Source organism: Leptinotarsa decemlineata, unplaced genomic scaffold (assembly GCF_025532065.1).
Source record: "Leptinotarsa decemlineata unplaced genomic scaffold, Ldec_3_MD MMD2_tig00026314_RagTag_RagTag, whole genome shotgun sequence".
NCBI classification, from domain to species: Eukaryota; Metazoa; Arthropoda; class Insecta; order Coleoptera; family Chrysomelidae; genus Leptinotarsa; species Leptinotarsa decemlineata.
Window position 1 is genome coordinate 11,025,973 of NW_027412684.1, and position 16,196 is coordinate 11,042,168.

The 16,196-nt window shown below is 35.8% G+C and overlaps 1 protein-coding gene across 1 annotated transcript in view; it reads right to left on the reverse strand.

The window, feature by feature from the left end:
- Positions 1–1,256, reverse strand: part of LOC111505651 (amyloid-beta-like protein) — a 135,851-nt gene extending 134,595 nt beyond the window's left edge. Inside the window, 1 exon segment of the mRNA XM_074181702.1 lies at positions 1,095–1,256. Coding sequence (XP_074037803.1) covers positions 1,095–1,160 — 66 coding nt within the window. The 5' untranslated portion in view covers positions 1,161–1,256.
- Positions 1,257–16,196: the final 14,940 nt, after the last annotated feature.

Consider the following 16,196-nt stretch of genomic DNA (forward strand, 5'->3'; position numbering starts at 1 on the left):
TTACTGTGAATTACAGGTCCAATGCATATAAGCACTGTAAAATTCTGTAAAATCTGCCTAGCCTTTTACTGAGACTTTCTCATCGTTTTTATGCATTGAGGGAAATAATCAAAATTGTTTTTCTAGATAAAATATGTCACGTGTCACTTGTTATATAGGAATTTCTACATATGTTAGTTAAAATAAAAAAATGTATTGAAATTGATTCTTTAGAAATATCATACGAAATTTTTATTAAAAAATCTTGGGTGATAGACCTATTCATTCATTACATTTACTACTAGCTAAATATGGACCTTCAGGCTTCATTTGGCACCGATCCAATAATGAGAATATATTTTTTCAAAAATATAACCAAAAATATTCGGAAATGTACCATATTTCTTTACTCATTGAGATATTTTCGTGGTCAGAAACAGAGTTTTCGAAATCTCTTTTAAATCGGGAACATAGTTTGTTTATCGATTTTTTTAAACTTTGAAATACTTTGAAGATAGTTGAAAATCTCCTCTGTCGTGCTCAAGTACTCCTTGAAAATTTTGAAGTAACCGTTGTAATTTTTGAAATTACTCTAACCCACTGAGACCAAATATTTTTCATTTCAACCCAGGAAAGAAGCAGGACTTTAGTTTTGTTACACAGTGTTGAAATGAAACCTCGTAAATTTATAGACAAAATTAGATCAACTCTCAACCACCCACAACCATACTCTTAAGATTTTCCATGGGGTCGAACCCCTGCGAACTGTTTGAAATAATGACGAGAGGTCTGTTCTTCAACCGTGTCAACTTCAGCAACACCTTGTATATTTATCACAACTCGTTTCGGTGTGAGGCAACTGCAGAAAATGCAGTAACGCCTACATATTGCAACAACTGTTCCTTACGAATTTCTTAAAGCGTATTTCACAAGAAACATACGGTGTACGAGGGTAATGACTTCTGTTAAAGCATGATTCATTTTCGGTGGTGCGCCCCCACACCATGTAAAACGCGAATGTATACAAACTAGGGGAGAATACTAAAAATCAATGTTACGTCTCTTCGACTTCTTTCGAATTCTTTGTCTGACTCAGGGCCACGTAAACTACTCACCGTTGCCTCGTTTAAAATCCCACTGAATAAGGATATGGCACAGAGTATCGTCAGCGATAGCACCATTTTCGGACAAATTCACTAGAATCATGCACGACCGACACCGATATTTGGTCCTTCTTGGGTGGATTCACAATTCACGACTGACAGCAGCTCCACCTACCAGGAAGTACTGGCGCAAGCGCTATGTCGCGCATCAAGGAATCGGTTATTTCCCATAGAAATTTTGGAGGGAGTAAGACGGAGCATAAATGCCATGTGTTAGTTGAGGTAAACGTCTAGACTCTTTCCTTTAGTGCAGGAAAATAAGAAAGAATTGTAAAACTATTGGCTAAGAAAACTCCAGTAAATTTTTTTTATTCATCCAAAAAACATCCTGTACGTCACCTTCATAACGTTGAGTACTAAAATTACTATTATCGCTAATAGTAAAAACTTCAAAAAGGCGAAAAATTACTGACGAACTACATTTTTTCTTTACGAAAGAGTTTAAGGCTTACTTTTTAAACCTTAGTTCCTTACCACTAGCTGTTGCTCAAAGTTTTGCCAAATTGAACAGTATTTCAATATCCTTTTTTCAACCGAAGTTTGTCGTGATTTTTTAAATTGAAATAAATCAAACAGTGAATGTTGAGTGAAACTCACCACAATATATTCATGAAAACCGCATCCAAAGTGAGTAAAGACATTTCTGAGATTAAGCTTACAGACTCACAGACAGACACACAAACAGATATTCTGAAAATCGTTGTTTTTGGGCTCTGTAGACCATATCGAATATGGGCTTTATTCGCAGCACATGTATATTTTCTGAGTTGGCTACTTTATTCATTAGTCACTATGTTAGTTGTCAAATTAATTGTTCGAACCGTACCATTGAATATCGAGAATACTAAACAGCAAATAAAGGTCAAAAAAAGACAACACATGTGACAACTGACACTGGTGGCAAATACCCAGAGTAGCCAACTACGAAAATACCTGTGCTACAAATAAAATCCTCATTGACGATGAAATCGACTTCCAAACAGCAAATGAAACCCAAAAATATTCAACACAAACATCATCTACATATAACAGTTGACACTAATAACAAATATAGAATAGCTAACACAGAAAAACAAAATTTGTATCCGATATGATCTTTTGCGTAAATGAACCCCCACTAACAGTTTTTTCCAAAAATCTTTCATCTACACATAGCGATCAGTTGAACTTATATTGTACCTATTGATATTGATAACCTGTAGGTTATCAATATCAATAGGTACAATAGTATATGCTCTGCTGTTTCATCATTTTCCAAACAGAGGCGACACACACTGTCTTCCGACAGTCCGAGTCTCTGCATAATATGATGATTCAGATGACAGTGACCTCTAAGAAGGCCTGTTAGACATCGTAGTTCATCCCTACTGTAGTCCAACAAATGTTTGGTATCAAGCTTCGAAGGGTGAATAAACGGCTGGTAGTGAGCCAATCCTGGAAGATTCTGCCAGAAGTCTATAAATGTTCTTGCCATCCAGGTGTTCAGTATTTGTTTGACAAAGCCTGAAGCGATGACAATGACAGGTTCTGGTCCAATGAAGCTGCTTGCAGCACCCTCGTTTGCAATACAGCCAGCAGCCTCATTGCCATCCAGGCCAGTATGGTCAGGAATCCATACCAGATATGTCAAGTCTTCCTATCGAGGAGAGTCATTTTTGGCAATTTGCTACCAATTTAGACGATGCTCGGTAGGAGCCAAGAGCTTCCAACGCCGCTTGACTGTCCGAGAATATTTCTATTGACTTGTGAATGAGGTTAGATTCTTCCACGCCTGTGGTACATGAAGACCATATCATCTTCCACATCACAGAGGATCCGAGAATAGACTATTCAACAGTTCTATATTTAACATCGTTGACATTTTTCTTTATTCCGTGTTTTCTGAAAACCACTGTTTGTTCAGTCTACTCAGCTCTGTAGGAAAGTAGGCTAAATGTATTGTCTTGCTGACGTGGAGTTTCTCTGTATGACGCCTCATTTCAACAATTATTATTTGGCTGCAAACTGTTAATTTTATAATGAATCTATTTAGTTGAATAAAGAATGATTTCATGATATTAATATCATCATTTTTCAAACCAACCCATGTTTTGATTGGCTAATTTAAACCAAAAGCACTTGTAGCAACTGAATCATACTAATGATGAATATTATAAATATAGTACATTATTGTATACAATGCCAATAGTTTTCGAAGCGCACGCTAAATAAAACTTTCATAGATAAATTTTTGATACCTTGGGTTACATTATTGGAAATTTCAGGTTCATCTTATACAAACGAATATCGAAAAAATATATTTTTTTCAGATAGAAGTTCAGATCAGTTGAAATAAGTGAAAAATAAATGTAACTCAAATACCCGAATACTTAACCAAATACATGTTGAATATTCCCTACTTTTTATTCTTTTATCAGTCTCACTGAATAGTTATGTTGATTCACCTGATAACAAGAATCCAATGATTTAGAATTGTCATCGCTTTTTTAAAGTCACGAAAAAATAAGTATCTAGAACATGTGCACAATATTCCAGGCTCAAATGTTTCTTTCTTGTTTTCACTAAAAGAGCAAACCCGTAGATACCGGTTCTTTGTTATTCAATGAAACTTTCTTAACATATTTTTTTAACAGATATATAGCATTTCAATAACTTGTTTCCTCAAGAGTCGGACAGTTTCGACAGTTCTGACACTTGGCCAAGCAAACTTAAAGGGTAATCTATATAAGACAATTATTCGGATTTTATTGTTAGATCAAAACCATGAGATACGAGATTTCACTAACAATCGGATTACATTTTTCATAGAGTACACAAACGAATTGGAAAACACATCCTGTATGTATAACACACATGATAAGTAAACAAAAGATGCACAGCGAAATACCTAACTCAGTATCTCGCTTTCATCTGATTGGTTGTTCATTGTACCACGCTTTAATCTACCTTTCAAGTTTGTCTGGTTAGGTGTTAGAGCTGTCAAAACTGTCTGGCTACTGAGAAACTATTATCTTACATTTACTCAAATAACATATATAAAATTCTGTTTTTGCACTGTAACATACGTACAGTTACAATTCATTACAGTTCCAGGCTATTCAGCTTCGGGTTTTTACACACTTGCCACCTCTTACCTATCAAAGCCAGTTTGCTTCAAACTTTATAGTAGCCTACCTCAATTGGGTCCATGCATTTAAATTTCAGCTTTTATACACGGGCTCTCAGACTATAACTTGTATAAAATTTTCCTGTACTATCAAAAAATCTCGATGCCGACAAAGGGCCGCAGGTTTGTCATCTTTGTCGGAGGAGCTACCGGGTAATAGAACAAGTGCGAAGTGGCTTATTTCTTCGTTTCATCCCCAACTGAATTCGTTGAAATCAAATCAAAATGTGTTGATACCTGTAAAATGCTAATAGATCTCTACGGGCGGCGTAGGACAGAAGAATAGGTCGTGTGAATGCGGTGCTGAATTAGTAATGAGCCAATTTTGTATCATCATGGTGAAATGGAGTGGGAAGGGTCAGTTACTTTCGAGTCATCGATGAAAATTGCCGGATCAATACTTTTACGTCAGTTCCGGAGTTGTTCACTAACGAAAAAAAGGGTGTTGAAATTTTACTCTGACTTTCGATTTTTGCAAATATCTCTTTTCCTATGGGTTTTTCGCTATTTGTATTCATTATTAGTATTGTTGAAAATCAAATTGCCTACAACTTTTGTTTCCATTTTTTTTCACTTTGAATTGTTTTCGGGATAGGGGGCGGAGAGCACGCGGTTAGAGCATTATAAGGTCAGGCGGTCGTCCCGGTCAAAAGCACGCCAAATAGAGTTTATTAATTATTGATGAATACCTAAATTATAATAATTTTCGTTTCTTATCAACATTACATTATATTTAATAATTTTTTTTTTGCAGTTATAATAGTTGAAGGTATAGATATCATTTCAATTGAGTCTATACTATCTTATCAAGAGAAATTTTCTTCGAAAAGTACGGTAAAGGAAATGTGAAAAAGAAAATATACTCTTCCAAAAGTTTTGATAAGTATCCTCGTTCAAAAAAACACGTTTTGTTTCTGTAAGCATTGAGTCGCTGTTATACGACTTCTGCGCTTTTCAAAAAAAGAAGAATGTTTTTAAAAACATTTGGGAAACTGACAAAATGGATTAGACTTTCACGGCTGAGGTTTTCAGTTTCATTGCTTTTCGAGTTTGAAAGCCGTGGATTTTTGGAATTTCTTCCTGACGTTTCGCTGGCGCGAGTGGCTAGCTTCTTCAGAGGTTTATCCATCATGACTTGATGTCCGATGACTACCTATTAGGCTTCAAAAGCGTTCTTATGTCTTGTCAGGTAATCAGTTGTATTCGTATCTGTATTTGTACCTGCACTTGTACCTGTACTCGTACCTACACTTGAAGCTAGAACATTAACAATCTTCCTGCCTATTGTCCTGTTCAGAAAGCGAGAAAGGATCAGATGGTTGCACGCGCATATCTACCGTTTATCCCTAGGGTCACGGACATCATTGGAAAACTATTGGGCAAACACGACATCGAAACAGTCTTCAAACCCACGAGGAAGATACAACGAAGCCTCAGGTCGGCTAAAGACAAAAGAGACCCATTATCAGTAGCAGGGGTCTATCGCATACCGTGCACTTGTGGAAAGGTATATATCGGAACCACCAAACGATCCATGGGAACAGGACTAAAAGAGCATAAAAGGAACTGCAGACTAGGCCAAACGGACAAGTCAGCTGTGGCAGAACACGCATTTAGTGAAGGAGACCACACAATCAAGTTTGAAAATACAGAACTAATTGCCCCCAATCAGGGATACTATAACCGACTGGTACGAGAGGCAATAGAGATCCACAAACACACGGAGAATTTCAACAGGAAGAAATTCCAATAATCCACGGCTTTCAAACTCGAAAAGCAATGACACAGATTTGGGAAAATGCCCGAATTGGGATAAATTTGCAGCAACATTTGAAGAAGAAAACTGTCTGGTTCAAAGATTATTTGAGAATACAATTAAGATCTTGTAGGCAGTCTATATGCTCCAAAATCTGTGGACAATATCGATCATCTTCGTTATGCACAATACGTCAAGTTTACATAACTGAATAAACCTGTGCAGTTATCAAAAATTCCACCAACAAGTGCAACAGTCACCAACATTTCAATCGTGTTTAATATCGAGTTCAAACTTGATTAGGGCATGATTTGGAACCCCAGGAAGGGGGTTGGACAATGCGTAATGAATTCCTGGAAGTTATCACGACAATTTTAGCACCTTCTGCAGATCAATTACTCAACACAATATTCTGAAACTGCAAGAGTGGTTGTGGTTCGCGATGTGGATGCAGGAAATCGAGGTTGCAATGCTCTTTAGCTTGTGGCCGGTGTAATGAGCAAGCTTATATCAATGCTTTACCGTATCGTCACAACGATGTCAATGAAGACAGAAATTTCGACCTAAAATCATGGTAGACGTGGAGAAAAATCTCGCTGAAGACGACATTTGTCTCCTTATCTCAGATTTTGAGGTAAACATACTAAGATGACTGGACTATTTTGCATTGAGGGAAGATGATCGCAAAAAACCCAAAAATATTGGTTTTCTTTTCTTGAGCATACCCTCTTTTTGAAATAACCATAGATCTTCCACTGCGTAAAAGGTATACCATTGTTAATTTCACTAAAAATATGCCATTCCGGCAGCTCAAAGTTAGAATTAAAAAAATACAGCAATACTCGTGTTTACCGGAATATCACTATAGTTACATCGCAATTGTTTTACATGCCTATAATTGATTGCTCTACAAGACAGACACGTGTCTGTTTGAAGGAAATAAATTGGGATCGTTGTAGCGTGTTCGAAAACGTTATTCAATTCTTTTTTGCACAGGTATTCCAGGAATTAATTAAGTTATGCAGGTCCCTCTCTGCTCATACGAATTCAATTCTTTCAGGTATTTCAATTCAAGTTGAATGGAATTTTCGGTTTCTAATTTGGTATGAAATTCATAACAGAGCGAAATACAGGGTGGCCAAAAAAAGCTCTCTCTCAGAAAATTACAAAATAGTGGTCATATGACTTTAATTACCCATATGTTATATTTCAGGGTATGTCAATGTGTTATACACATTTCAGCCAACTATTATACATCAGATACAGGGTATCTGTTATAGATTGGTTTCCAAATAACGTGAAAAAAAAATTTTCGCATGTTCAATTTTGGAAATAAAAAAATTTTTGAACGAATATGATTATAAAGGATCTCACGAGTTATTGAAGAAATTGGAGTTGTATGGAGAAGAGCAAAAATAATAGAGAATGAGTCATGGCAAAATCAGAAATCTAGTAGCACTAAACAGATAATTTTTGATAGATATGAATATAAAGATGGAAATATAGAGGAGAAGGTCATTTGAATGAAACCTTTATCCATTTATGCTACATGCATTCAAAAAGTTACAAGCATCAATTTCAAAAGAACAAAGACTGAGAAGAAAGTGAATATGTATAAAACTGTTGGATGAAACTCATATCATTTACTGAATTACGGAACTGTGCGGTGACTTGAATTACAAAACTTACAAGTGGTTGCAAAAAATGTGCATTCTCAATTCTCCTGTAATTTATAATAAGAATCTACAGACGACAATTGAAATTATCGACGATGAAAAATCATGAACACATCGCCTTCTCATAATCCCGATCCAAAACCTATCGAATTAGTATAGGCATGTTATATCTCACTTTTTAAAAAAATATTTATTTTGAAAGGGAAAAACGATACTATGTTCCCTTCAGTTGCAGAATGAACACTATAATATAAGGTAATGCGAATACAAAAGTATCAAACTTGTAACTTGAATGCGATTCTAATGTAACTCATTTCGCCACGATGGACTGTATTTATAAGAAAATAGGTGATGAAATAGTTTGAGAATAAACAAAGGAAATGAAAAGTTTTTGTGTCGTCGCTTTAAAGACTGCGTATCGCCGGATGTCGATTCAGCAAGTCAGCATTGACATTGATCCATGTCGCGCGTTGCCCGAACAGAACACCCATTTTGGTGAAACGATTTTTGAATGCTATATCCGTCCACGGTGATTTGGCAAAAAACAGACCGAATAAGTGACAATTAATTTGACAGATGTTGCTTCAACAAGATGGCCGTTATCAATTGTCAAAGTTGTTGTTGGAAGACCCATTATATCTAGCAAATGAAAATAATCGATTCATGTGATTGTTTAAGGTGGAGATTGCACTTCATCACAAACACTAGTTTCCATCCTCTTTCATCCTTTCTCAGGAACGCGCAGCTTGTAAGAATTGTCTACTCTCCTAGATTTGAGAAGCTGTATCTTTAGTATTTATTCCTCGAATGTTTTTGGTGTGCAAGGACACTACACTGAATCAGCAAAGTTTAGGATAGACGAAACCTGACTATCACAGATAATTATTTTCGTAGTTTTTTTGAGAAACTTTCTATTTTCATAAATGATTTCGGGAGTTTCATAAGTATTTGAAGAAGTAATTTTCGGAACTGAAATCACTTTGGAGAATGATATCCAGAATTTTCACTTCTACAATACACTTATGATTGACTACTATTTTCATGGGTCCAAAAACTAGAACATCAGTCTCACTTGGTTTATTACTGGACTATATACAGTTGCAGTTTTCACTGAAACATTCATGTCTTCATCAAGCTTCATCGACATTTTCAGGTTTGAAAGAGTTATACAGTGTGTCTGCTTAAGTTCGCACCATATGGAAAACTTCTTTAATATTAATTTTACGAAAAAAAGTTATGTTTATAAAAAGTTCTGCATGGTCTTAAACCTGAAATGCAAACATCAGATATCAATTTTTTCCAGTCGTATACGCGGTTCCTCAAAAAGTATGAATTTGGCTAAAGAGAACCTTTATTTATGACAATATCGAAAATTGTTATTGAGAAAAGTTTATCAGAACTAAAAACAATGTTCAAATATGTAATTATATCCAACTACATGTAAAAAACCTTTTTTCTTTTTTATCTAAAATGACAATGCAAATGAAACTGTATTACGTGAAATCTAGGATACACTGATAAAGAAATTATTTCTTGATAGCAAAAATTGTTTGACAGTAAACGTGAAATAAAATATTTCAACACGCCGCACCGGTGATATTTAGTGTAGAAGAAAAAGTATAAATTGTGGAAATTGTTAGTGATAATTATAAAACTTATCGTAAAACAGCTGAAATAATCAACAACAGATATCCAGAGAAATATATACGCCGTAGTCTAGTAATGAGAATTATGTGAAAATTGAAATAAAATGTGGCGATTGTAATGATTAATTCACAAAAACGTCGAAAACTTGTTGCAAGTGAAGAGATGAAGTTAAATGCAAAGTTATCTGCAAAGGAAGAAAAATAAATATATTTTAAAAAAACTAAAAAACACCTTTTAAAGAACATCGAACTGAAAAGTTAAAAATATTTTTTTAAATTCAACATTTAGTATGGTTACTTAGGCCTGATCCAAAAATAAAAACGACTTGATTTTTAAACTTATTTGAACAAAATTTTGACTTTACCAAAAGTTTTCAAAGCGGCCACTTTAGGCCACTAGGTAGGGCAAAGTGGCCACTGCCTAAATAGATTTAGGTAGTATGGAAAAAATAAAACGCATTTAGTTTCAGAACTCAAAACCATTGTATTAGGGTTTTGAACAAAAATAGGCATTACTGAAAGTATGTGAAACTATGAAATCACTGGTATTTACATAAATCACAAATAAACTCATCATCCTTCTCTTTGGCTCCTGTGCAGGCTTCGTGAGCCCATTTGAGGCACCCAGAACATTTAATCCAGCCTTCGTTGTCCTTGGATTTCGAGTAACAATCACCACAGAATAAACAATCGACGTCGCTGACGTTGCCTTCATCATCATCATTAAAGAGATCGTCATTCTTTTTCTTAAACAATGCGCGTTTTCCTTTATTTTCAATTTTAGCCACCCTTTTCTTAGGAGCCTGCTGTTTCTTTTCGATTTCCCTTTCTCTTTTTGTTTCTAGTCTACGTTGTTTCGCATTCTCTTCATCTTCTTTTTCTTTCCTAATTGCCATGGGACTGGCCGTATATGGACTGGATGTTAGAACTGTTGCTGTTCTTTTCTTCCGCTTAGTTTCTCGTTTGATAATCCTATTGACCTTGGGTACAGGAACAATTTCACGTGGACTTACAGCAAATGAAGTGGACTTCTTGTTTGGTGGAATGTTCAAATTTGATGTTGTTTCTAGGGAACCAGCTGATGAAGTGCTGGGAATAGACGGATCAAATGTGGCAGAAGGAAGCCCACTGCTAGAGCTGATTGGATGATCATCAGAAGGTAGGGATACCATTATGAAGGCGGTATTGGGGTTTTCAGAACCACCAATGAGTTCTGTTGAGCTATTGTTGTTGACAGTCTGAGATGAAGATACACAAACTTATATGATGGTGTTCTCTTCTCCTGGCGCAGGGTCTTCTTGTAAAGTTATTTCTGTTGTTTCAGCAGCTGCATAATCCAGTTCTGTAAACACATTTCTGTTGATTGGGACGATTCCACATTTTCTAAAGCCTTTTATGGCGATAACTGGTGTAACTGACTTCAAAAACGCTTCAACGAGTAGCTGGGAAACCTGGAATTGGGTCACTGTCCATCCTGGATTATTTCTTAAGAACTTTTCAATGCTTTGTACAAAATACGTATTGAAAGGTGCCATAAAGGCAACGTCAAGTGGCTGCATTTTTTGACTGCATTGGGGGGGAATGCACAAAACAGTGACATGATTGTCTCTGGCTGGAATCTAAGTTGTTCGTGTGAGTTGCATGACCGTCTAGTATCAGAAGAATCGGGTCGTCTTTTGTTGGCTTTGAAAATTTTAAGAAGTGGTCAAACCATGAGGTGATTATTTCCATTTGCATCCAACCAGTAGGATGACATTCAAAAGCTGTTCCAGGAGGTGCACCATCTTGCAGTTCAACTTTCATTCTACGCCTTGGTATAAATGTCCCTCCAGCTGAAACACAGACTACAAAAGTTGAAAGAACGCCTCGTTCAGCAGATGTTAAAGAGACGACTTGTCGCCGACCTTTTAGAGCAAAGACCGTGGACGACTTGGACTGGACTGTTAGAAGTACAGTCTCATCAACATTGTACACCCTATGAGGTGGGAATATGTGATCTTTCTGAGTGCCTTCCAAAATGTCAAAAAACTTTGATACATTAGTTTTGTTAAACGCTTGAGCCCGTGCAGCTGAAGTCGCCTCAGGCTTTCGTAATGCAATCATAGGGTGGCGTTTTTTAAATCCATGTACCCAATCTTTCCCAGCAGCTTTTTTTTTATGACTAAAGTTATGAGGTATGCAATTTTTAACAGCGAGTTTGTAGGCAAGAGCCTGTAGATCAGCGACTGTTACACCAAAAAAAACCCCTATATATTACTCGGTAAATTGAAAGATGGTGAAAAATGCTTCAAGATGATATATCATGTTCCTATACCTAAATCGTCAAGTTTTCTCAATAAAGTCGCTTCTTCTAGAAACATTATTTTTTTTTATAATTTGGATTCAGGTAGCAGTGGAATTATGAAGCTCATAGCAGTTCGGTTACTTTTATAAGTAATTTACAAAAAGTTATTGACGGTGTTACGAATCATCTTCCAAAATGAATGCAAATATCGATTATTCAAACGAAGTTCTTATGAAATTATCTATCATACCTACACGGACAGTGTGATCAAATAATTGCCAGAACTTGTAGAAAATTCAACCAAATGTATCCTGAATTAACACCAATGAACGAGAGGAAGTTTGTAAGATTACAAAATAATTTCCTTAACTATGGCTCCATGTTAAAAGCGCCTTTCAACATTACCAAAACTTGTTACTTCAAATGAGGACAATACTGTAAACGTTTTGGCATATTTTTATGCATATGCAGAAGCTTCCATTCGCAGTGCAGAAAAAGATTTAGGTGTATCACATGCTTCAGTACAACGAATTTTGAAAAATCACGGAATGCATCCGTATAAATTTACCAAAGTTCAAACTCTAAAAGCAGAAGACGTAGAATGCATTTTTGTGAATCCCGTTTGATTCGTACACAGGAAGATCGGGAATTTTTGTCAAAAATAATTTGGAGCGACGAATCGGAATTTACGAGGGATGGTATTCTCAATAGAAGGAAAAAACATTTTTGGGCTGATCATAATCCTCATGTTACAAAAGAAATGGGTTTTCAAGAAAAAAATGACCTGAATGTTTTCTGTATTCTGAAGAACAATAAAATTAGCTTTTTCATTTATGAAGACACACTGAATGCAGAGAGATATCTCTAAATATTAAGGACGACTGTAACCGATTTTCTTGAAAATTTGCCTTTAGAAGAATATAGGAATTCGAGGTTTCAACTGGACGGAGCGCCAGCTCATTCCACCCAGGAAGTTTCCAGGAAACTTGACGAACTCTTCGACGATCGTTGGTTTAGGCTTTTAGGGCCGTGGGATTGGCCACCGAGATCACCCGATCTCACGCCACTTGACTTTTTCTATGGGGTGTTTTAAAAGAAAGGGTATGCAGTACTCCAGTGCCTACCAAAGAAGAATTGCGACGGCGAATAGTGCAGAGTATTGAAGATCTGGATGCCCAGAAAATGGAAAAAGCAACCACAAGTCGCGTACAAAAAAACATTTTCAAGTGTTTAGAATGTAATGGACAACATTTTCAGCATTTATTGTGAAAATGTGATATTTTGTTTACAATTTTGTTATTTTGAATCATCCTATTCTGTTATTGTCTGTACTTTCACATGTTTTAGTCCACAAAATCTTACTTTTTACCTAGAAATGACTGATTTTTGGTACAGTTGTTCCCTGAAAACTTTGAGCCGTAGTTAAGGAAATTATTTTGTAACCTTACAAACTTCCTCTCTTTCATTGGTGTTAATTCATGATACATTTGGTTGAATTTTTTACACGTTCTGACAATGATTTGATCACTTTGTTCATGTGTATAATAAATAATTTCATAAGAACTTCGTTTGAATAATCGATATTTGCATTCATTTTGGAAGATAATTCGAAACACCGTCGATAACTCTTTGTAAATTACTTATAAAAGTAACCAAACTGCTATAAGCTTGATAATTCCACTGCTACCTAAATCCAAATTCTAAAAAAAAATAATGTTTCTAGAAGAAGCGACTTTATTGAGAAAACTTGTCGATTTAGGTATAGGGACATAATATATCATCTTGAAGCATTTTTCACCATCTTTCAATTTACCGAGTAATTATACAGGGGATTTCATTTGAAAAAATGAACTTTTGACTACTTTTATGCACAATGGAAATAATAGTAATTTTAGTACGCCCTGTATGATATGGAGTCGATTTCTTGGTGTTATTCAAAATATTTCCATCAAAATATCAACTTTTCATGAATTGAGAGTACTGATGTACTTAATTTCAATTAAGGCTATGTTTTGGACCATATTTGGCACAATTTATTTTTTATCTCGAAAACAGATAGAGATAGGTATAAGACATTATTAACAAAAACGTATTGAAATACTAGAGCAATTCCAAAAATGTATTAATATACGGGATGTTCCATTTAAAAAAATGAAGTTGCTAGGACTTTTTGATGGAAGTGGCAACGCCGCAATGCCGAAAATATTTTAGATCGATAGAACAGGTAAGGAAATGTGAGAGATGAAATTTTCAGAAAAATCATGCTCTGCGTTGTCCAGAAACATCTAACCTACCATCGACCGTGAGTCACGCTGTATATATTGTATTCAATTTCGCTGTATATATTGTTGCACTGTTCTTGATAGCATACTGTTTTTTTTATTATTCTTTTGTTCTCACGGTTGGATAGAAGAGCAATCTCTGCGATAATTCATCATACGCAGATATTGAATCCCGTCATTTGATTGGTGTAAGTGTATGGAACCATCAATAAAATCAATTATTATTATTATTATTATTGAAATAAATAATTCTGTTATGTGTCATTTGAATTGATGCATCATGAGAATAATGCAACAAAGGAGGTTGAGAGACGTTAAGGTTATCAAATCTTTGACGAATAAAGAGATAACAGATAAAAGTTTTCGATATTTTCAAAAATTGATTTATTTTACTGTCGAACGAAATCAATGTTATCTGGCAAACTTCGTATACGACTGAAAAAATTTGATGTCTGGTTACATTTCAGGTTCAAAACCACGCAGAAAATTTCTTCAAAAATTTTTATCTTGTACTTTTCCCCCTATCTAAAATTCCAAACAGAAACTGCAACTTCAGCACTCGTCGCTTTTTATATTGCTCAAAAATATAATTACATTACAAATAATAAAGGGGTGTTCCTGAAAGTACGCTTTTCCTACTCTCTTGTGATTCGGAGCTCATCCCTCTTCCCTCTGCAAACTATATAACATCGATTTATCGCTTGTCGACAAATCAGAACTTCTACAAGAATAAACTCCATTACTTTAATGAAAACTAGTTTTACATGAAACGTTTCCAACGCTCATCCACGATTAAATATCAATTTGCAGGAATGATTAAAATTTCCGAAGCTATTTGTAACTGTGGATCCTGGCGATTCGAAATGCATTGCAATCAGCCGATTGATGAATTGGACGGACCTTCGTATATTTCATAGACAAAGGACATTCACTAAATGGATGCTCATTGAGAGAAAACGCATTTGAATGGATTAATGCAGAGTACCTTAAACTCAATACGTATTAGATACCAAATTGAGTTGAGCGATTGTAACTCGTGTGATTTATGCAGTGTTATGTGCAAAAAAATATTTATTCGTTAATCAGGAAATAAGTGTACATCTTGGCGAATCCAACTGTGCTTCTGAATGTTGGATGCACAGAAGATCATCCAACGAAGTGGGGCGAGAGCTCACTATCATCGAGAAACTCGTGCAGCAACATCATGTTAGTACAGTAAATGGATAAATTATTCTATTTGGTGAATTATGAGTTATTTGTTGTTTTTCAGAATGTCTTCGAATTGTACACCAAAACAAGGTTCCCAGTGGACAAAGCAAAGAAATTGTGAATAACGTATTGAGATTTTTGCAAGCAGAAACAACAGAAGTACTAGTAATAATAAGTGAAATTGTAATCACTATTTTATTTCAAGATTCAAGAACGAGTAGCTGAGGCCGCAGGGGTTTGCGGGTGAACTGTACGAAAAATCAAATCAGAGTCGACAAAAATAGAAAAAAGTGTTCTATATTAAAAAATATTTCACATTGATCGAAGCAATGCTGGACGTTTTCTTAGGTAAGGGCCTTCAGGAGCTCTGCCGTTTTTTGCTTTACCGCTTCAATCGACTCAAATCGGACCCTTTCAAAGCAGATTTTATCTTCGGAAACAAAAAAAAAGTCGCACGGTGCCAAAGCTGGCGAGTACGTCGCGTGTTCGAGCACTGGAGTGCATTTATCGGCCAAATACTGCTTCTCTAGCGCGTTATGGGCAGGTACGTTGTCCTGGTTCAAAATCCAAGAGTTGTTCTTCAGGAACCTATTCAGTCATCACAATACCGTTAATGTCGAAAAAACGATCAACATTGCCTTGAATTTTGATTTGGGCATCCTTGCTCTTTTAGCCCTCACTGAAGCGCTTACACCCCTCAAAAACACGCGCACTAAATAGAGAATTATCCCATAGGCCTCTTGCAACAATTTATATCACTCAGTCGGAGTTTTTTTTCAATTCAACATTGAGATTGATAAGTTCCTTCTGTTTTTCGTCACACATGGGTTTCGGCACCATTTCAAACCGCTACTGCACAAATACTATAATAGTAACGAAAACGTGTTATGGTACGTGAATAGAGAAGATTTCCAGATACCCAACGCACTACTCGTTTTTCCCCACCCCTCTAGGGCGCCCTTTAGGTGCGCAATCCAAATGAGTTGGTTGGGGCTGTACTGAAAGAAGATTTTTTGAACAGTTTTCTTCCGAGCA